The 21668-nt window shown below is 45.3% G+C and overlaps 2 protein-coding genes and 1 long non-coding RNA gene across 5 annotated transcripts in view; 2 read left to right on the top strand and 1 right to left on the bottom strand.

Moving 5' to 3' along the window:
- Positions 1 to 15057, bottom strand: part of SAP30BP (SAP30 binding protein) — a 33377-nt gene extending 18320 nt beyond the window's left edge. The window contains exons 1-3 of the mRNA XM_064151028.1: positions 14857 to 15057; positions 14635 to 14744; positions 13684 to 13731 (exon numbers count right to left, since the gene is read on the bottom strand). Of these exons, the coding sequence (XP_064007098.1) occupies positions 13684 to 13731; positions 14635 to 14744; positions 14857 to 14971 (273 nt within the window). The 5' untranslated portion in view covers positions 14972 to 15057. The remainder of the gene's footprint in view (positions 1 to 13683; positions 13732 to 14634; positions 14745 to 14856) is intronic.
- Positions 8507 to 9866, top strand: LOC135179335 (uncharacterized). The gene is made up of 2 exons (XR_010303982.1): positions 8507 to 8688; positions 9409 to 9866. It is a non-coding gene; the product is annotated as an uncharacterized LOC135179335 (long non-coding RNA).
- Positions 15058 to 15221: 164 nt separating the features above from the next.
- The window catches only part of RECQL5 (RecQ like helicase 5), a 40503-nt gene continuing 34056 nt past the window's right edge, over positions 15222 to 21668 (top strand). For 2 of the 3 annotated variants that reach the window (XM_064151025.1, XM_064151026.1), the window contains exons 1-6: positions 15223 to 15240; positions 15744 to 15874; positions 17078 to 17199; positions 19129 to 19647; positions 20310 to 20415; positions 21092 to 21203. In XM_064151025.1, coding sequence (XP_064007095.1) covers positions 15754 to 15874; positions 17078 to 17199; positions 19129 to 19647; positions 20310 to 20415; positions 21092 to 21203 — 980 coding nt within the window. In that variant the 5' untranslated portion in view covers positions 15223 to 15240; positions 15744 to 15753. Of the gene's footprint in view, positions 15241 to 15743; positions 15875 to 17077; positions 17200 to 19128; positions 19648 to 20309; positions 20416 to 21091; positions 21204 to 21668 lie in introns of all 3 variants that reach the window. The other variant, XM_064151027.1, reaches the window with a different exon arrangement.

Raw genomic sequence — 21668 nt, forward strand, 5'->3', positions numbered from 1 at the left:
CTCCATCCAAGAACACAAAGGGAAGAGAGAAAGACAAAAAAACTCCTCCAGAGAGCAGATATTGTCAAGCAAACACTTAAGCAAGCCAGTGGCACAGTCAAATTCAGGTGCTTTAGACATGCTAAATGCCCTCAAAAAGGCTGCTCTTGTATCTAGCCACTTAACAAGGCTGCAAGGAAATTTCAGAAGTCCATTTTCAAGTGTCCTGTAGCTGTTTGGAGCTGGCCCCAAGCTTAAGTACACAATTCCCAGGAGACATGAATTTATAGTTTGAGAGATAATCTGATGTCCCAAATTTCTCCTGTTCTGTACCTTACAACAGACAAACAGCTCTAATGTCAGATGTGTTAAGCTGCATTGCGTGAAGAATTTCCAGCATCATCAGTAAGTTTGCTTCCACCAGAAGCAAGTTTGTTCTTCAACTTATATCCTTCAATCCTAGAGCTACATCACAAGCCCACCTCCTTTCAAACAGGCTAAACAAAGCCAGTCCTATCAGGCTGCCACTGTGTATTTACCTGGCCCTAGCACCCACAGCCATTCCACCACTGCTGCTCTAGCAAGTCTCATCTCCACATCCTCAGGCCATAGCAAAGACATCAGAAACCTCAGAGCTACAGCAAGCAAAAGAAAACAAGTTCACTAACATATTCCAGCCACACCTCACTGCCCAGAGGATATAATTTTTGCTTACTGATGAATTACTGCCTACCTACACCCACTGCTCCATCATTAAGGCGCTGAAGACATCAACACAGCTTTTCATTAAGTGGGACTACTTTCAAGCCTCTTAAATACCTTCAGAAAACAAAGGGATGGCTGACTCCTCCTACACTGCTTGTTCATATTTGCTCAGTTTACAGTCTAACACCATGGCAAGTATCATCAACTTGACCAAAGGCATACACTTTGGCAATGCAAGATTTAAGAAGTCCTGTTCACACCTCCAAGCACCTACTGAAAATCATGGATTCACACAGAATGTCAGGTTGGGAGGCAGCCCAAGGATCACCTGGTCCAACCTTTGTAGGTAACAGAGTAGTTTAAGAAAGACAAAATCAAAGTTCTTTCCCAGGACACCCCACAATTATCTGTCAAGGAAAAGCCTCAGGCACTATGACAGGCTCTGCAGAAAGGGACAAGGGGATGTTGGAGGACATCAAGATGCCTTCTAATCAGCAGCATGTCCTGTTGAAGCAATTACACTAACCACAGCCTCAGCAAATGTGCAAGCAGAGAAGAGGGATTCCTCTATGCAGCACTAGAAAGACCACAACTGGATTCCACAGCCAGTGTGGATTCTTCACTACAAAACATACATGGACAGACTGGAGGAGGACCAGTAGAAGACATCAGAATGGTCAGGGGCTGGAGTACAGGACATATAAGGAGAGATCAAGTGAGTTGAGTTTGTTCAGATGGAAAGAGAGAGGAAATCTTTGAGCATTTAAGGACAGTTTAAAAACCTTCAGTGGAACAATCACCCAACAAGAACTGTCCCACACTCCCTTTGGCTAATTAAATCTGGGACACACACTAATTACACTGAACTGATTAGAAAAGACAGCCTTTAAAAATGTCATTCATTCTGCAGATCTAATCTAGCATCAAGTTGAATGACATGGAGAATCACCAAGTGGAGAAAACAAGGTACAATAAATATTGCAGAGTTGTTATCTTTCAGTTTTCAAAAGGAAAAAATATTTCCACATGGCTGAGAGGTTGCTAAAGGAATTCAGAGGCATTTAAGCAATGAAAATTTGGAAGGTAACTGAATTTTAAGTAGGGAAGGTACCTAAATGCATTTAGGAAAAGGTGATCTTTTGGTACATTGCTACCTCACCACTGCCCTCCATGCTAAGTATCAGTATCTCACATGAAGAGCACAAAATCAAACAGGTGAATGGCTGCAAAGAGAGGGGATTATGTCAAATCTCTTCTATATAGCTAACTATAGGAAAGCTCTTAGAGATTTCAAGTATCCCAGACCTACAGGCATAGCTTAATGGGTTCATTTCCATTTGGATGTTGATCACTTCCAAAAAATAACAAGGTTAAGACTTCACCAGTGGCACCTTCCAATAGTGCCCAGTTTTCACAAGCCCAGCCTCTGAAAGTCTATAGAGGAGCATCTCTGAGCTTCCTTTTGCAGCAAACCTCTTGCCACTTGTACAAAGTCAACCTGGGCACACTTATTACACCAAATGTTCTCTCTGCTGTCATGGAAATAAAGCACAGGACACATTTTGCTCAAGTTTGCTGCTCTTCTTTCTAGTCTTTTTATCTCATTAAGTATTCCATGATCACATCTAAGAATGACCAGACTGATTAAAACAAAAAGCAGCACTGCACTTTGCTCCTCTCATGCACTCCTGTGAGTTGGTTTTCTGGCTACTGTCTACTTTGCAGCCAAAACCTCACAAGGTCAGCTGTTTAAAGACCTAAAGCCCTACAACCTTGCTCCAACAGATCCACTGCAAGGAGTCAAGGGATGCTATGGTGGTTCAGAGCCAAGTTGGAAGAGAACTGAAAGGACATGAAGGCAAGAAGGAGAGAAACTCTTTTCCCTGATTTGGAGACTAACAAAGACCAGCCTCTGGAAAGTGCAAACTGCTATAGGGAAAGACAAAAATACTAAATCAAATGAAGCCCAAAGCACATACCAGCTATAAAAACCTTTTTAATATCTAACTGGACCACTAACATAAGTGACAAGTTCTGTGCTTTTAAGAGCAGTTCTGCAAATCAGCTCACAGACAGCAGAACACAGTTATTCTATCACTATTCCTCTGTGCCTTCAGGAAATGGTTTTCCACTTTTTCTCCTCCCTCAAGACAAATGTTTTCAAGCTCTTGCTGCCTGCAAGAGCCTGACTGACATACACCCATCTGGACGGTTCAGTTTTCATGTGTCACAGTCAAAGAAGAGCAAGCTGAAGAGGTCTCTCTGTGTGTGTACACACACAAGGAAAGCCCTACATTTTGGCTTAGTATTTCACCTTGCTGAGGTGGAATACAGAGCACCTTTTCACTCATAGAATGTTTCCATTCAGTTACATAAAACTCAGTCTCTGCTCAGGTTCCATGGAAAAATAAAAACAATCACACACAATCCTCGCAGCGTGGAACAGAGATTAAAGGAAGGAAGCAAAAACAATATGAAGTTGAGACTGATGAATTCAAGTTTGGCAAGGCTTGCCCAGAACAGTTTTATTATATGGAAAGAATGGGTTCACTTATAACAATGCTCACTAAACCTTTCCTGAAACAAGATCCATAAATCCTGTAGAGAGCTCACATCGAACGCAACTGTTGGCACGAACAGTTGCCAGAAGGTACAAATTCAACCATCAATTTCTCATAGCAGCAGCTCCATGTCTGAGTGCAGGAGTACTTCAAACTACTTGGCCAGAGAGGCAGAGAAGAAACAAACCCAGAAATTGATTGCTTTAAGTAAGGTGCAAAATTATAGTGGAGAAGTTAATGCTTCCAGATTCACAGGTTGCACATGGTTGGAAGGGACACTCCTCAAAAGAAATTTTGTCCAACCTCCCTTCAGCAGCAGGGACACCTCCAACTAGATCAGGCAGCCCAGGGCCACATCAAGGTTGAACTTGAATGTGTTCAGGGACAGGGCCTCAGCCACATCTCTGGGCATCCTGCTACAGTATTTCACCATTCTTATTGTGCAGAGCTTTCTCCTGATGTCCAACCTAAGTATACTCTGATCCACTCTCAAACCACTGCTCCTCATCTTATCACAACAAGACCTTCTAAACAGTCCCTCCTCAGCCCTCCTCTAGGTCCCCTTCAGTAGCTGTAACGTCTCTCTGGAGCCTTCTCTTCTCTGGGTTCAATAACCCATTTTTTTTCAGCCCATCTCCACAGAAGAGGTGCTCCAGCCCTCCTGTCACCTTTGTGGTCCTCCTCTAGACCCACTCCATCAGGGCCATGTCTCTCTTATGTTGGGAGTCCCATATCTAAACACAGTACTCCAGGTGAGGTCTCACCAGAGCAAAGTGGCAGAATTACCTCTCTCAACCTGCTGGCCACACTTCTTTTGATGCAGCCCAGGATGCAATTTACAGTCCTACAGCTTTGCTTTCCCACTAAATCCAGTTAGCATTTAAGAAAGCAGGCAGCTTCTGCAGCACCCCTCAATGACATTTTCTGTCTTGTTTTCTTCCAGAGAGAATGCTCTTGCACTGCAGAATCTCTTCTCCCCCAACTATTTCATCTGACTGCTTGCAGATAAAGAAATCTATCACCAATTTCAACTGACAGTCACAAAACATATAGACCAGTCATGCTGTTGTCACACTGGTGGATTAATTTGAAGATAAAAATACAGAGAATATTTCAGAGCAGTCTTTCCACCAGCAGCCAGTGGGCCTCCTGCTGCAATCACTGTTAGTGGGTTTCTCTCATCTGAGCAAGTGTCAGCATGAAGTGCTTGTAATTTTTCCTCCCCTCTACAATTCAGGCTGGCTCCTGAAGCCTTAACCTATCAACAGCCTCATTTGGCTGAGTGTGATGGAAAGGAATTCTATAACCTAGCACAAATTGTTAGAAGAATTATCTAAGCTGAGAGTGAAGATGGCAAGGAGGTAAAATATTTATATGCAGGCAGCAAGACCTCTCTAAACCCTAGCTCATTGCTTTTATGCCTCCCCCTCCTACCTCTTTTCTTTTCCTAAAGGAACCTGCAGCCAATTATGTTCTCCCTTTTTTACAGACATCAGAAGTGCTTATGGAAGGAGCACACCAGAACTTCTCAATTAATATTAAAAGTGCATGACAAGAACTATTTCATTCCTTGCTCACCAGATGTACCTGACATTGGTGTGCTACCCTGCTGAGGGCAAACAGAGTGCAAGTGTCAAGTGCATTCAGTCTGGGGAAGAAAAAGCAAGGGAACACAGGCACAGGGCTTTTATTCCTCCTCAACCCCCCCTCCATTATTTTTCTCGTATTGTGAGAGAGGAGAATCCCAAGAGAAAGCTTGAAACAAGCCCATTTCCTAGAGACATATCCTGTTTGCCAGCTCTGATATGTGGCTGCAGGCAAAGTGCCCAATATAGGATAAGGAATTTAACCAAGAAAAAAAATATAGGGACCATAATCTAGATACTGAGAGACACCCAGCAGCTCAGACACAAGCCACCTATAGGGAAAAAAAAACCCAAACAAAACACACATTCAACCTTCAGTGACATTTAAGTGCTGTCTCTCCAGACCTACCTGTTTTGAGATACTATTGTCACAGACAAAAAGGAAGAACAAGTCAGGAAAGAGTCAACTCCTGAGGCATTTCTTAAGCTTCTTATCAAAACAAAGAACCAGTGTAGCTGACAACGTCTTTTTCTTTGTTAACTAAATTAAGTATAAAAATCCACCTTCACTTCGGTTTCATTGAATAAACACTGAAAAAGCCCAAGCAAGAACTGGCAAAACATTTCAGTGACAAACTGCTTCAGAAGAGAAGCATTCATAGAGTAAAAGCCTTTAAATAGCTTCTTTGAAATTTGATTCCACTCACCTGACATATGCTATCTCAATATTTGACAAAGATTATTTGTTAGAAGCAATTTCCAGTCAAGGAACTGCATGCCAGAACTCTGGCTTTCCAACTGGAGGTACAGTTAATAACATCTGCCTTCAGACAGCACCCTGGGCGCACAGCTACCTGCTTCTGTTGGCTACCTCCTGCTCTTTCCTTTCCCCATCTCCAAGTACTAGGGAATCTCCAAGTTCAACATATGCAGACTGCCTTCTGCTTGACAAGACTTCAGTGTACAGCTCAGGCAGCAAGCAAAGAGCAGTGGTGCCAACGTACAAACAGCCTGCACGGACAGCAAGCTGGACACAGGGATGTCAGTGCACAAACAGCCTGCACAGAACACCGAACAGCCAGCACCACACTTTGCCTGCAGCCAGTACCACAGCTTCCAGCAGCCTCCACCTGAAGCTATCACGGTCTAGACACATGCCTTGCTCTGCAGAGCACATAAATTCTACTTTCAAATCACTTTTGCTTCCTACAGTGAAACAGGAATTCAGAGGTAAAAAATATCAGCATCACATGCCAGAGCCTCTGTTGTTGAACTACTTGATTTTATTTTTTCACAGATTAAAGAGCAAAACCAAGTGGAAGGGGAAGCTGGGTTGGGTTGAAATTTTAAGCCTTACAGCAGCAAAGGCTCAGGAGAGATGATAAAATTAACTTCTTGCACAAGCTTTCTTCCCTAGTACATAGTATTCAAAATTCCTCTTTATGATTTGGAGTAGAGAGAAGGTATAAAGTGAGGTTCCTCACTGGGTTATGTACTTCTCTGTGAATGGATCCCTGAGTTCTTGTAGATTTTGGTCCTGTACGCAGGACTGGGAAGCTGGAAAAAAATTATTTTCAGATATTTCTTGGTATTTGAGGCAATCCCCCATCTGTGCTGACTGTTCATACTCTCACTCCGACACGCACAGACATGCAAATTCACAACAGGCCATTTCAGTACAGCAGACCGAAATAATTGCAACAACAGAGCTGGACTTGAAGAACTCAGACCTTTATCAGGTGAAATATGCAAAGGGAAGCAGCTCCAGAAAGGACTTTTCTTCAAGTTTAAAGACAAACAGAAAAAGGCTGCCTCTTCCTTTGCAGCAAGGCAAGCCACACCTGTGTCAATAATGTGTGGTATTCAGTACTGCAGGGAGTTAGGAGTCTGCCGCAACATGCATGCCTGGCGGGGAGGAAGGAACAAGCATGTCCACGGACATGTCTCATCTTCCAAACAGCTCAAGAGTTGGACTGAAGCCAGCAGCTTTCAAGCAGGTAAACCGGCTACAGAGACCAGGAATGCTGCGATCCTCCTCCCTCTCAGGCAGGCAGAGCTGGAGACACCACTGAGTGCATGGGGCAAAGTAATCACAGATGCTGAGCGCTCTTATTCCCTACACACAAAGATGTTCACTCACTGCTTATACTCTCTAGCCAAAGCCTGTTCTTTAAGGGTCAACCACTTTGATACAAAATCAGAACCAGGTATCAGCTGTGCTCATGCCTAAGCACTCACTGGAACAGTGCAGAGCACAGCATTAGAAGCTGAGTTAAGTTCACTCACCTTGAAGGCTCCCTGCATGTAATGCTAACTGTTGAACTACCAAACTCTCTGGTTCCCTCAACAGAGCACTGAAGAACAGGGTGCCAATCCCAAAATGAGGGCAAAATATGTAGTTAGAAGCACAGGCAGTATTTTACCCAATTACATTAAAAGGAAGCTAAAATGTAGATAAAGATGAATCCAAGGCTCCAGGGCTTATCACTGGCACCTTCAGACTGTGCTCACTGGCAGAGGAATGTGTGGAAAAGAAGCCACAGGAGCTCCAGCACTGGCCCCTGCCCTGCTCATACCTCAGAAGCATTTACACACAGCACAACCACACTGAAAACGAGGCTGGTGTTAAAATTTAGCTGCTCTTCTGCTGCTTCTGTCCCATCAGAGGCCAATACCAACCCAGATGACATCAAAAAAAGGCAGCAGAAGGGGGAGGAAAAAAGAATGCAATGAATTTTGTGTTTCTGATGAGACATTAGGAGTGCCTTGCTAGAGCACACAAACCAGTCATGTCCTACCAGATCCAGCCACTGCAAAAAAAAAACCAATCCACAGCCACTTCAGCCATCACAGGGTGATCTGGTTTGGGACTGGACAGCAGTTTTAGCATATATTCTTCAATTCTATCACCTTTAAGACATTAAGTAGATTTTTTAGGACTACCTCTCAATAACTGGAAGCATCAAGGGCTGGTCTTTCCTAAGTCACTTTCATAATTTGCCACCAACAAAGGAAAAAATATTCAGGTAACTTTCTAAAGCTCCTTTCACACAGCTTGCCATGGAAAACCTAAACGTTTAATGAAACAGCTCTTCCCAAACACACTTTCTTTCTGAGTAAAACAGTTCTATTCGAGGTGAAAGTCACTGAGTAGGTTCAGGCACCTTGTAAGAATCTAGTGTGAATTCAGGAAAAAATTAACATGCTTCATCAAGAGTTGATTACAGGAATTACATTACTGCACACACACCCATTTACTGGTTCTCAGCACTCTCATGTTAAGATAATTTTGGTATTTAGACAAATAAATAGGCAGGCAAGACAAAAAACAGTGCAATCAAAAGCCTCCATCTAAGGATTAGTACACACCTACACATCACAATACAGCAAAATTATTTTACAGGTATACTGGATCAATAAAAGCTCAACATAATGAGTTAATTATCAAGAGGCAGTACTTTGACACACTTTGAAACACAGTGTTGCTCTGAATATCTGGCATCCTAGCAAATCCCTGCTAGATCCCAGTTTGGCTGCCACTCTACACAACACCACAAGGATGGATGCAGAGGAGACCCTTAAAACTAAACCAGAAAAAGGAAAACATCAGCAATTTCCTACTTTAAAAAGCTCTGACCACGTGTCAGGGATTCATTTGCCAAGGGAGTGGCGGTATTTATCAGCTCTCCTGCACTGGCTAGTCCTGATAGGCAATCAAGGCTTGAAAGTTAATGATTTCCCCCTGTGAAAACTCCAGGAGCCAAGCTGCAGGGCTGGGCTTTGTCCTTGATCAACACTTGCAACCTGCTCTCCATCCAGCCCTACAATATGAAGTACAAAATGCCTTAGAGCACAAGGTAAGTATTTAGTTTCAGGTTCATTTTCCTTCTTCCTGCAGGGCTGGTCCATTTAGAGAGCTCTGGAGGCTTGTGTCTGGTTACTGCATGGAGGCTGTAACCATAGCCAGCTGCTGGCAAGAGCCCAAGCGACTTGCAGTGGCTGCACAGCCCATTAACCCCCATCACTCCAAACCACCACTACAAGCAGAACACCACATGTCACACCCATTCCCACAACGTCCTTAGTTCTGTACCCACGGCTCCACCATCTCAGAGAAGACCACAAAGAAGCCATCCAGGCTGTGGGATTCCAGCTTTTTAACACCACACTGTTGACCATTCCTTTTCCCTTTCAAGGAGGAAGCTGTGTTTCTGAAGTGCTTTAAAGACACATACTTGCTTACTATTGGTGACTGCTCTCTTAAAAGCAGGGATCCCCTAAAGTCACTTTGTGCCTGATCACATCCGGAGTGAAATGTGGAAGTTTTCCCTAGATTTCAATCTCCACTTTTCTAGGAGTGCCTGAAGCACTTCAAAATACAGTTACAGGATGTGATGTACCTGACTTTGCTACTTAAATAAGCTTTGTTACTCAGATGTGCTTTCTGCTGCAAGCACATGCAGTTTGGGATTGGTTCACAGGTGCTCAGTAACAGTGAACACCATGGGTCAGAAGTCTGTTCTGGAAGAACACTTTCAGATGACTGATGAAGCTTAAATATTCTTCTGCTCCTGCAGGTCACATCCTTTGCATCTGGTATTACCCAAATGCAGAATGAGGCCAAAGCCTGACAGCAACAAGAGAACTTCTCCATACAACCCGGCTCAAGTGTCCTGGTGAACTATTCAAGACAGTCTCAAAATTCATTCACTGTATGTACAACGAGGCAAATCACAGGGAAATAAAACAGCAACCAAAAAAAAATCCCAACCCAATGTATATCCAGGGCTTGAAATGATTACAATGAATTGATGAATTGCAATAGTTTTGTATCATTCATGAATTTTAAAGGATTTACCTTCTGTCTGCTTCAAACCTTGGAAAAGCCCTAGCCTCATCTACAGAGCCTGTGATATCCATTTAATCACATTCCAGTGCCTGTGATGTCTTGCAACAGAACTAACTGAACAACTGCCACAGCATTCACCTGGGATAAAACAAAATAAAGCTCTCCAAAAGCATTAGCAAGTTTTAATCAAGTGCCTCCTTTGTTGCCAGGCTTTGGGTTTACAGGAACTCCAACTCCCTAGTTGTCATAGATACTGCAAGCTCAAGGCAGTGAGGGAGAAGGAGAACACTGCCACTTGGTGGAAAAGGGGGATAGGAATCACTTGCAACTGCTTCAAGTGAAACCACTTTTTACAACCATATTTCATCTCCTCCCATCCCATGTGCCAGTGCATCTCCATCAGAGCCACCACGGGGTGCAGTAACACAGCCACTCTATTACCAGCTCAGCACTGGGCTGCCTTCCATAGGCTGTGTAACAAAGGTGGGATTCCAAGCCTCCCCCAGCTGCCTGTTCATAGAATGGCCTAGGTTGGAAGGGACTTCAGAGATCATCTCCTCCAACCTCCCTGCCATGGGCAGAGACATTTCTCAACTAGACTCACCCTCTCCTCATCCAACCTGGCCTTAAACATCCACAGGGAGGAGGCATCCACAACATCCCTGGGCAGCCTATTCCAGAGTCTCATCACCTTGGTACTGAAGAATTTCTTCTTAAGATCCAGTCTAAACCTACTCTCCCTCAGCTTAAAGCCACTCTCTCTTGTCCTATTGCTAGACACCCTTATGAAAAGTCCATTTCCAGCCTTCCTGTAGGATCCCTTCAGGCACTGGAATCTAGAATTACAGCCAAAAAAAAAATCCCCAAACCAAAGGAGGCTGCAGATTTTTTCATGTGTGCATGAAGGCATCCATCAAAGATGACATGGAATTCTTAAGTTCAGATTTGCCTTGCTGCTCATCACCTCAAAAGCTCACTTCTCATGCCACATTAGGACAGCAGGAACTACATTTTATCTTTCTTATTTCTTTTGCTTTTATTTTTTAGCTTGTTTATTTCTGTATATAGCTCTATATATTGTAAATATCTGCTTGTATATTGTGCTAAGTTGTAAATATAAAGGTTCATCATGATTTTCAGCTTGGCTGAGTCTAGTCTGGGTGATTTCATAAGAATGGGGGGCAGGTAACACCCAAACCGTCACACCCATCCAACCTGACTTTGATCATTTCCAAAGTTAGAGCCTCTACAACTTCTCTGGGCAACCTGTGCCAGCATCTCACCACCCTCACAGTGAAGAATTTCTTCCTAATGTCAAATCTAAATCAAACTTCTCACAGTTTGAAGCCATTTAGAAAGCCATCAAGAGGCTTTTAAACATGCCAATATGAAACACAGGCAAGATATTAAAGCAGTAGCCACACAACTCAGTGGTAAGAGTTCTGGATGCATCATTACTCAGACAAGAGCTACCGGGGAGGTGGTGGAGTCGCCGTCCCTGGGGCACTTTAAGGCAAGGTTGGACGTGGCACTTGGTGCCATGGTCTAGCCTTGGGCTCTGTGGTAAAGGGTTGGACTCGATGATCTGTGAGGTCTCTTCCAACCCTGATGATACTGTGATACTGTGATCTCATTCTTTTTCTGTGTCAGAACTTTTCTCTATGGTACAACAGTGCTTTGAGGGGAGAGAAATGCAAACAACTTCAACAAGGCCTTTCTGCAAAGACCAAATTTCTTTTTCAAGGAAAACTTTTGTTCTTCATTTGAACCCAGCAGGTTTTACAAGAACACCTTGCTAGCATGGCTCACCAGCCAGAATGGCCAAAAGTTAGAAGTAGTAAAAGGATAAGAGTGAGGGATTACATTTTCCTCTCTTCACAAGATAATTATTTCTCTGTTGACAAGGAAAGGACACAATATATTTCATTTCCATTAATGACATTTCAGACACAGATACAAGAGCCTTCACCTGCAGTACAGCTGCCAAGATTTTCAACTGTGTGTTGCTATAAACCCATGAAAATATTGTGCATACCAGAAGAAAGTGCTGCTATAAAGCTCATTTAAGCAGAGTAACTGAATACATTTGTTTACTTTCATCTTGTCCTACCAAAGCCCTGTGCTATTTCCAATACTCCACAGAATTTCAGTGCTCTGGTACCCTCAGCAGAGATCAGAGACTGTTTGCATCCCTGGGGAAGCTACAGGATAAAACAAAGGCCCCTGATACTGTCAATCATTTGGTACCCCACAAGGCTGCTTATATTGCACAGGGGACTGAACTAGCATGGAAATTTATCAATTCTCTATCAAGTTTCAAATGGCTTTGGGTTTTTTTTTTGCCTGTTTCCCATCTTTTAGCCTGATGCACGTTCCTGTGGGCTGTTAAAAACCTGTTGTTCAGCAGAATCAAGATGCAATCCCAAGACAGAGATGACTTCAGCTATTTACAATAGCTATCATCTGGGGATCTTATTCTCTTCTTAAATACAACCTTTACAAAACACCCTTGTTCAGGACACAAGAAGAGTTGGAGACAACTGATGTTTCATGACCTCTAGGAGCATAAGATCATTTATTAATCTATTTATTTGAAACAAAGTATTCCAATGCTGGCCATAAGAGGATTCTTTGCTGAGTACTACATCTCTCACATCATTGCATAGTTGGTGAGATGCTGTCAGAAAAACTATTACAGATCTAACTGTTCCAGAGTAGTCCAAATTCCTTTCTTTTCCCCTGCCACGGGTTTGAATGGGAGAAGGTATAAAAACAGCTTTCCCCCAACCCTGCCCTGTGGCCTTGAGGGGGGAACAGCACATGGGCTGACCCACGTCGAAGCCTACACTGGAATGTTGCTGGTGGTTGGCTGAGTTTTTGCACCCAGTATAAAATGGTAAATGGACACTGTCTAGAAAAGCTGAAGTAGAGCAAGGGAGAACGGAAAGGGATTCCTACCTTGAGAGTTCCTGTCTTGAAAGAGCTCTTGCCTTGACAGAGTGCCCGACAGGACAGGTTCCTGCCGAGACAGGAATCCTGTTTTGGACCACCCCCACTTTTGGATGGCTCCTACAGTTTTGCATGGCTCTTGGTTTTACACCATTCCTGCCTTTGGATGGCTCTCCCCACTTTTGCACCCTTCTGTGCAAACTCGTAGGCTTGGCAAGCCCTGAGGTTGAGAGAGCTGCCAGCAACAGGCTGGACTGACCACTCTTGGACCGTATCAGCAGCCAACTTCCTGACTGCCTTCTGAGCTAGGAAGACACTAATAGTTTGGCTTTCCTCTACCCTTGTTGAGGCAGCATCATTCCACAATCATCCCACTCGTGGACAAAGTGCTTGAGACATTTCTCAGTTTGGTGGCTCTGCCACTTGCCTTGGGCTTCTGCTGCAAGGATCTGTATTATTGGATATTGCCTGCAGCATCAGATGGCAGCTTCCACAGGAATCCAGCAAGGGATCACTGTCAAATACCTATCTCACCTCCATGAGTGAAGCCTGCTGTTCCTGTTGCTCTCTGCTCAGCCTGATTGATAGTGGGGTAAATCTGCCTTTATAGCTTAGCCTTTTCCATTTCCTGACTTCCTAAATCTCTAAACTTGTCAATAACATTCTTTTTTGAAGAAATTCCCAATGGAACTGAATCTCTAAATAACCTAAACTAGTTCTGTATAGAGTTTGGGGGCAGAGTGTTCAGGAAAAAATAAAATAATTCTATTTTTTATAATTCCTGACTTGGGCACATTAATTCTCTGCCTCCAAGACACTAATACACAAGATACTAAATTCATCAATCTGGGTCTTGATGGTCACTCAACCTGCAGTTCATGAACGACCTTTGGCAGAAGCCAGAAATAAAGCCAAATAGCTACATCACATCTACAAAAAGGAAAATATAAAACCAGCTATAGAAGGCAACAACTGAAGACTGAGATGTGCTGTTAAGACTCATTCCTCTTGTACTGACCTTCCCCACCCCCCACCACACCACACTCCCAAATACCTTTAGGTCACCAGCCTCAGGTTTTTCAGTCTCTGAATCATCATCTTCCTACAAGACAAAAATTTACAGGATTAAGCTTAAAGAGCATGCTTGGCAAGTAACTGCACTTACAGCAAAGGGCTTGTGTTCAACAGCCCAGCAGTCGTCCAAGAACCAAAGTTAGTTCTCACCCACCCAATCAGGACCCCAAACCAAGTCCTACAGTCAGGGAAAGGAGTGTTAGTTTAGTGAGTTTTTTTAGACAAAAGCATCACTCTGTAGCAGCTATGCCCCACAAAACTCACACAGGTCTGGAATGCTCAGGACTAGACAGTAAGAAGCAACAAAACTTAGTTCCCCAAACTTAACTGTTTGCTCTCACAGACACTCAACAAAACTACACCATCCTTTTGTGTATTAGGGTTGCACTCACAGACAGTGAGATACATACCCTGTCTCAAAATGCAGCAGATGTGTAACACCATGCACCTATGACAAATGAAAGCCACTCACATCTAGACAGGACACTTTCACATCAAGATAACTTGATGCATTAAGTAGGTTTGGTTATACACAAAAGAATAGTTCAAGACATTACAGAACTTTACTCTTGTTAAGCCTCCAGCCAACCATGCAACTGTGAGCTCCTTTTAGAGGTTGTTCGTTTATGCCACCTTATGCTTAAAGAATGGATTCCACTTAAGTGTGGCTGTTAACCTGTATCAGCCTTTTCCCTCCGTAAGAATCAAATGGCACCAACGGTTAGCAGCAAACAACACAAGCTGGGTCAGGCTGCTGATGGATTTCAAGGCAAACGCTTTCTACTGGAAAACAAAGTGATGACAAGTACTTGGAGAGTGCCAAAACCCACATCTGGAGTCAGACACTTTGAGTTCCAGTCCAGTCAGGGCCTTTCCTAACAGAAACGCCAGAGACTCTTAAAACAAATTTGCAACGCGCTCAAGGACTTACTGACTGCCTGCTGTTCTCATCATCCTCCTCTTCACACCCGTCCTCGTCCCCATCCACGCGGGTGAAGTCGTCCTCTCCGTACCCAACAGAGACCAAACCTCCTTTCTCTCCTAAAAAGGGAAGGCGAAGCATGAGGGAAAGCAGCAAGGAACGGGGCCCTCTTCTCACAGAAAGGCGACAGACGCCAACCCAGTGCTTCCCCGAAGCCCTCCCTGCCCTCACCCGTAGTCGTTCCCCCATCGCTCCCTGCCGTCCCAGCCTCGCTGTCCGACTCCGGGTCCGAATCCTCAGCGTAAACCGCCAGCGAGGAGAGGACGCTGCGCTTCGCTGCCGCCATCTTCCGCTTCCGCCTCTGCCGCGGCGCGCTTCCGGCGCGCTGAGTTGAGGCAACCGGCGGTGCCCGGCGCGGTGGTGACGTTTGGCGCAGTCGCCATAGCAACGCCTCCCGCCGCCAGCGGCGTCCCGTGAGGGCAGAGAGCCCTGGCGGCCGCGCACGGCGCGGGGAGAGGAGCTCTCGGCTGCGCTGGGCGGGGCAGGGCAAGGCAAAGCAGAGCAGAGCAGGGTAGGGTAGGGTTCGCGGCGGGGCAGGCGGAGGAGCGATAAAAGGTGCGCGGCCTGGCGATAGTGAGGGGCTGGCTCTTTACGAGCCGCTCCTGACGTCATTGCGCGGCGCCGCGACAGCACCTGCCGAGCCCTGACCGACTGCGAGAGGGTCGGGGCGCGGAGGGGTTCGGCTGCGGCGGGGTGGGGCACTGGGAGTCAGGGGGCGGAAGGATACAGTCCCTGGGAGAGATGCGGTCAAAAAAAGAAGATCCCTAGGCTTCCCCTGTGTGGGGCTGCGGGTGGGCTTGGGGGTCAGGGAGGGCCTCCCATCAGCCGTGCCCGGTTCGTGCCACACGAGCAGGCCTCGGGAAGATGTGTGTGTGTGTGGGGTGGTTTGTCCTCAGATAAATGTTGCTTGGGTCCTCCTGAACAGCATTCTTCAGGGGGGATAGTAACAAAAATGGAGGTGTCCCTGGCAGGACAGCTGTGGGGATGGTCGTGCAGGTGGCAATCAGGGCAGAGGTGGCAGCATTCAGGTTTAGCTTGGCTCCTGTCACTGTTTACAGCTTCTCCAAGATGAGTGGTGAAGTACCCCCGGGCCTGGAAGGCAGGGTCCGGAAAACGCTGCGAAAGGTCTTCGGGTTTGAGTCCTTCAAGACTTCCCTGCAGGAAAGTGCAACCATGACTGTGGCGAGAGGTGAGGCTCAGCTTCAGGAAGGTGCTCAGAAACATGTCTGGTTTACAGTTTTCCAGTGAGGGTGATGCTGCAGGAGCTGGTTTTGTGTCTGTTTAAAGGAGACCCATCTCCTGGACTAGGCAGAATCACCCAGCCCTCCTAGGGCTCCTGTGCTCTTGAGATCATTTCAGTGGCACTGGAGCACCAGCATGTGTTGCACACAAGCCCTCTGAGCACAGCTTTGCTTGTCCTCCTTTGTACTTGTTTTGTAATACTACCATTGCCTCAACCAGGAGCTAGGAAATGTGAAGGTGCAGTATAGTTGGTATCTTCTCTGAAGGTATTTGCCAGCATATTTATGGTCAGATGAGCTCAAAAGCCTCTAAACCTTACATTAAAACTGTCCTTATATTAGATACAGTACCACTGGAAAACTTGATGACCTGGGTGCTGTCTGTTCTCTCAGTCGTGTGGCCGTTATCAGAAATGCAGTTGTGCTGGTGTTAAGGTACTCGTGGACACCCTGCTGCTGGTTGGGCAGGCAGCTCACATGCAGGCTGCCAACCCTCACCTGCACTGGCAGGTGTCTCAGTGTGAATCAGAGCAGTGTCCACCTCAGCACTCAGGATGCAGTTACTTAACCAACAGCTCTGCAGACCACAGCCCAGCCAAACCCGGTGCTCTGTCAGTGGAGTAGCTGCCTACTTAAGAGCACATGTGCTGGCATCTGCTGACTTGAAGTAGGGACCACTTAGTGTACAGTAGCAGTTGCTAACTGCATGATATTATCTACATGATTGAGATTTCCAGCCCTTCTTCTGAGGTACCTTCCTGGGAAAAGCTTTAAGAGGATGTGGTAAAAATTTTGTTGTGGGTCTGGTGATTTGGTAACTGGAGGTGTGTAATTTGAGTGAGAGCAGCTCATCTGGTAAAGAGTTAGCAGGAATAGCTTCTTTTTATCTTGGTTTCTGTGCATCTTCTGGTCCTCTTCTAAGTCTGTTTCTAAGTGTTCACAAAGCAATGAGAGATTCTTTGAAGGAAACCATTGCAGGCATGCAACATATTGCTGTGCATTTAGAACCTAAAATGCAGTGTCTGTGGTTGGTACACACACACACATACTCTTGCTCACAGATTAGAAGCCTTGCTGCCCACTCCTCCAGACAGAGCCCTAGGAACCCACCTTCACTCAGTGGCCTTGAGCTTTTTCTGTTGTCTTTGCAGGCGAGAAGGATGTCTTTGTATGCATGCCCACAGGGGCAGGGAAATCCCTGTGCTACCAGCTTCCTGCAGTTCTAGCAGTGGGCATCACCATTGTCATTTCACCTCTGATTGCACTGATCCAGGTAACTCTCCTGTTAGTTGTGGAAAGCAACAGAAGGAGTTGGGAGGCACTGGAGGCACAACTTCCTCATGTCCTTCTGTCCATGAGTCTCTGCTGTTGGCCTGCCTCTGGGTGCCTATCTTCATATCAGTGTTTTGCTTACCTTGGTGATAGGTGAGGAGACTGCAGCTTAGCTGAAGAGCACAGTAACTGGGACCATACTAAGAGCTCTCTAGAAGATTTTATACCCACCAGCAGCCTGTCTCCATTTTCTCCAGGGTTTTTTTTGATCTCAAATATGTTGTACAGAACAGCAGAGTAGAGTAGCTGAGATAGACCAAACTGAATTTTTCCACAGAAGAAAAATTGCATTTTACCCTCAAAGTAATTATAAGATGGTTTGGGTTGGAAGGGACCTTAAAGGACATCCAACCCCTCTGCCATGGGGTGGGACACCTTCCACTAGCCCAGGTTGCTCAAGGCCTCATCCAGCCTGGCCTTGAACACCTTCAGGGAGGGAGTATCCACAACCTGCCTGGGCAATCTGTTCCATTGTCTTACCACCCTGAGGAGTGAAGGTTGACTTTGCTTTTGAAGGCACAATTTGTTTTGCATCAAAATGCCTTTTTGCTGCAGTCAGTCTTTCTGTCATGACAGCTGGTTTAGCAGAGCTGCTCCTTGAGCACTTTCATCTGTGAGACCTTTGTTGCCTGTATTTTGCCTTTCCTACTGTTTCAACACCTGTTGGGGAGAAACATCTCCCTGCAAGAGCAGCTGCAGCATTGCTTAGACTTCTGTAAAGCATCTGATTAACTCTGCATGATTCTGGTGGTGCAGGCTGTTGCTTTGGCTTTTGTGGTGTGTTTTTTTTAACTACTTAATGTAGTAAATGTTGAGAATTAAGATCATCCTTGATGCTACATCTCAGAAAAGTGTTTGTTCCTGAACAGAGAATTTGTTCTGAGTGAGAGGGTTGGACTAGATGACCTTTGGACCAAACCATTCTATGATTTCTAATTAAATTCCACCACAGGCAACATTTTATCAGTAAAATGGAGGCTAAAAAAAGATTCCACTATAAGATTTGCATGTGAAGCAGATTGTGTCAAAGTGACAAAGTGGTTGAGATGGGCTCAGTGAGCCTTAGGGAACAGAGCAGAGGTGAAACTTCAGAAGTCTTCTCATCAAGCCCTGAGATGGAGTGGCTATACCTGAAATGCTCGTGATGTATGTCAGTGTAACCAAACTTAGTTTGTGCAGCTTATAGGGAAAGCTGAGAGTTGGCTTTGTCAGCACAAGACAGTGGCTATTAAATCCATCACCAAAACCAGTTATTGAGTGCAACAATTTGATACTAGTTTTTCACTTCTGAAGTGTTAAGTTCTAGTCAAGTGCAGGTGAAGAGCTCAGTGTAGGGACAGGAAGGTGAATATCTGCCATGGGCTCATCTGGATGCATTTGGATGTGATGCTGTCTTTTCTTGGTGGTGTAATTCTCATCCAGACTTGGTTCTGATGCAGTGGTGATTTGCATGATCCTTGTCTTTTGTTCCTTAGCTATTTTGGCATGAAATGCACCCTGGTTTTGCAGAGTGTTGGTGTTCATTTTCCATCTGTGACACCATGATAGTATAAACTCTGAGGCATGCTGCTGGCTTGTTTCACAGTGGCCTCAGTTGAGTTACTTTGCAGAGATCCCTGCTGGTGTCCCCTAGCAGCTAAAAGACCTTCCTCAAGTCAACAGATGCAGAGTTGCAGTTGCAAGTTAGAGGCTGAAAAGGTTAGGTTGGAGATAAAGGCATCTAGAGTTGAAGACCCAAATATTCAGACTGTAGGGGTGTGTTGTCCTGGCAGGTAGAAGTTGGGCCTCACCTGGCTCTTCCTGGTGGTCTTTCTTGGTGCCTTTCTTAATTTCCATTTACTTTTTCATGTGAATGTTCCGTTTACTCCAGGATCAAGTGGATCACTTGCTGGCTCTGAAGATCAAAGCCTGCTCTCTCAACTCCAAGCTTTCTGCTCAGGAAAAGAAGACCATCCTGACTGACTTAGCAAGTGAGAAGCCCCAAGTAAAGCTCCTGTACATCACCCCAGAGATGGCAGCTGCCTCTTCCTTCCAGCCTACCCTGAACTCTCTGGTGACCCGAAACCTCTTGTCCTACCTGATCATCGATGAGGCTCACTGCGTCTCCCAGTGGGGACACGACTTCCGCCCCGACTACCTGCGCCTGGGCACCTTGCGTGCCCGCATACCTGGCACACCGTGTGTGGCCTTGACTGCCACTGCCACCAAGCAGGTCCAGGAGGACATCGTGGCAGTGCTTAAGCTAAAGCAACCACTTTCCACATTTAAGACTCCTTGCTTCAGGTCTAACTTGTTCTATGATGTGCAGTTCAAAGAGCTCTTGACTGATCCATACGCCAACCTGAAGGATTTCTGTCTGAAGGCACTTGAAGTGAAGAACACCCCTGGGGTAGGTTTTATATTTAGGGAAGAAGGCTAAACTGAGCAAAATTTTCCCTTGTGGTCACTGACCTGTCAGTGGTTGGTATGGCCTGCCAGGTCCCTGGTATGGCAGGGAAGGAAGAAGTCCCTGGAAGGAAAGTGTTCATGTATGGTTTTTAGTTCCTCTAAACCGAGTGGAATATGGAGGCTGTGTGCCTTTTGGAAGTGTGCTCAGAATGGAGGTGGTCTGAAAGAAAATGGATTAGGAATATGGTACTAGCATTTCTGTCCAGATTTGTTATGTCCCAGGCAATCATTCTGTGGTCGTGTTGTGCTCCTCTAGTGTGGCGAGAGTGAACAGAAGCCTTTGTAATGTTGTGCTGAGTTTCCTGCTCTAACTCTGGTTGCCACTGATAATAACCCTCAGCAATTCAGTTATAACACCTGAGTTTATCTGTAAGGTGGAGGGGAGACTTCTTGCCCTGTGCCCACTGGGAAAAGACATGGGGACCATAACTGTTCAATGTTAAGGAAATTGTTTTGGATTTACTTTTGTGCTGCAACAGCATCTTTCAGCTGCTGGGTAATCAGCTTGGTGATGAGATGAGCTTTAGCCATCCCTCCTGTCCCCACCACACTAACAGCTACAGCTTTCAGACAGTGCCATGGACTTTCTCTCCATCTGCCCAGGTGTATTGTGGCTGTGGCATCGTGTACTGCAGGACCAGGGATGTGTGTGACCAGCTGGCCATTGAGCTGAGCTACCGAGGAGTGAAAGCCAAGGCGTATCATGCAGGTACAGGAAGCTCCATCTACCGCTACTGAGACATGGAGATCACCCTTCAGGTCTGGGTTGGGGCTACCTAGAAAAGAGCTTTCTAGACTAGGTCTGTAATGCATCTGATGCTCACAAGTTAGGTCTGTGATGAGGTTCAGACTGGATACTCCTCCACAGAAAGGTTTATCAAACACTGGAACAGACTGCCCAGGGCAGTGGTGGAGTCATCCTTGGAGGTATTTAAAAGATGTGTGGATGTGGTGCTTAGGGATGTGGTTTAACCACAGTGGCTTAGCAGTAGTAGTGAGATAATGAGCTCTAGGCAAGTGCTTGGACTTGATGATCTCAAAGGTCTCTTCCAACCATGATAGTTCCATGGAGGTGTGGGGCCTTCAAGGGAATGGTATTCCCTTTACTCCAGAACTGTTCGTTTTGTTGGATCTTGCATGGCCTAAATATAACAACTGCTCTTATCCCAGGAGAGATGTGAGTTTTCCTCTTCAGAATAGAAGCAACTGCTGACTTCTGCTTGATTGCAAGCCAGTTTAATCATGGGCAGAAAGGAGCATGTGCATCAGTCAGCTTTAGTGAGTGGGTTGGCTCACAGTGAGGGAATGAAAGAAGAGAAAAATCTTCTTGTTTCTTTTCTTTTTTAATTTTGTTATGTCCTTCCTTCTTTTCCCCCCCTTTCCAGGACTGAAGGTAGCTGAGAGGACTTCAGTCCAGAATGAATGGATGGAGGAGAAGATCTCAGTCATTGTAGCAACCATCAGTTTTGGAATGGGAGTAGACAAAGCAAATGTCAGGTGTGTGAGGCTGAATGCTGTGCACTACCAGAGCCTGAAACCTGAGCAGTGGGGAGGGAAAACCTCAGTCTCTCTGTTACCTGATCCATCTGACACAAATATCTGATTAACACTTGCTAAACCCCACAAAAACAGAGCTAAAGGGTTTTTGTCTTAAAAGCAGCAAAAACAAACTTGGAAGGGTTTTGTAAAGAGATTAAAAACAAGACATCAGAGCTCCTCTTGGCCAGTCAGCTTCAAACCCAAGAAAAATGGAGGAATGGTTATTTTTTGGCCACACCCTCCTGGGTTTCAAAACGAGCCGTCTTGATGCAATCACAGCTGTCCCTTTCATTTCTCTTAGTGCAATATTTGATGTCAAAAAACAGTGGGAAGAAAATCTGCACCTAAAATAATTCCTACACCCTCTCCTAAAATAGTCAGAGCCAGCTTTTTTTAGACATCTCCTTTTGCAATGCACTAGGG

Source organism: Pogoniulus pusillus, chromosome 11 (genome assembly GCF_015220805.1).
Source record: "Pogoniulus pusillus isolate bPogPus1 chromosome 11, bPogPus1.pri, whole genome shotgun sequence".
NCBI lineage: Eukaryota > Metazoa > Chordata > Aves > Piciformes > Lybiidae > Pogoniulus > Pogoniulus pusillus.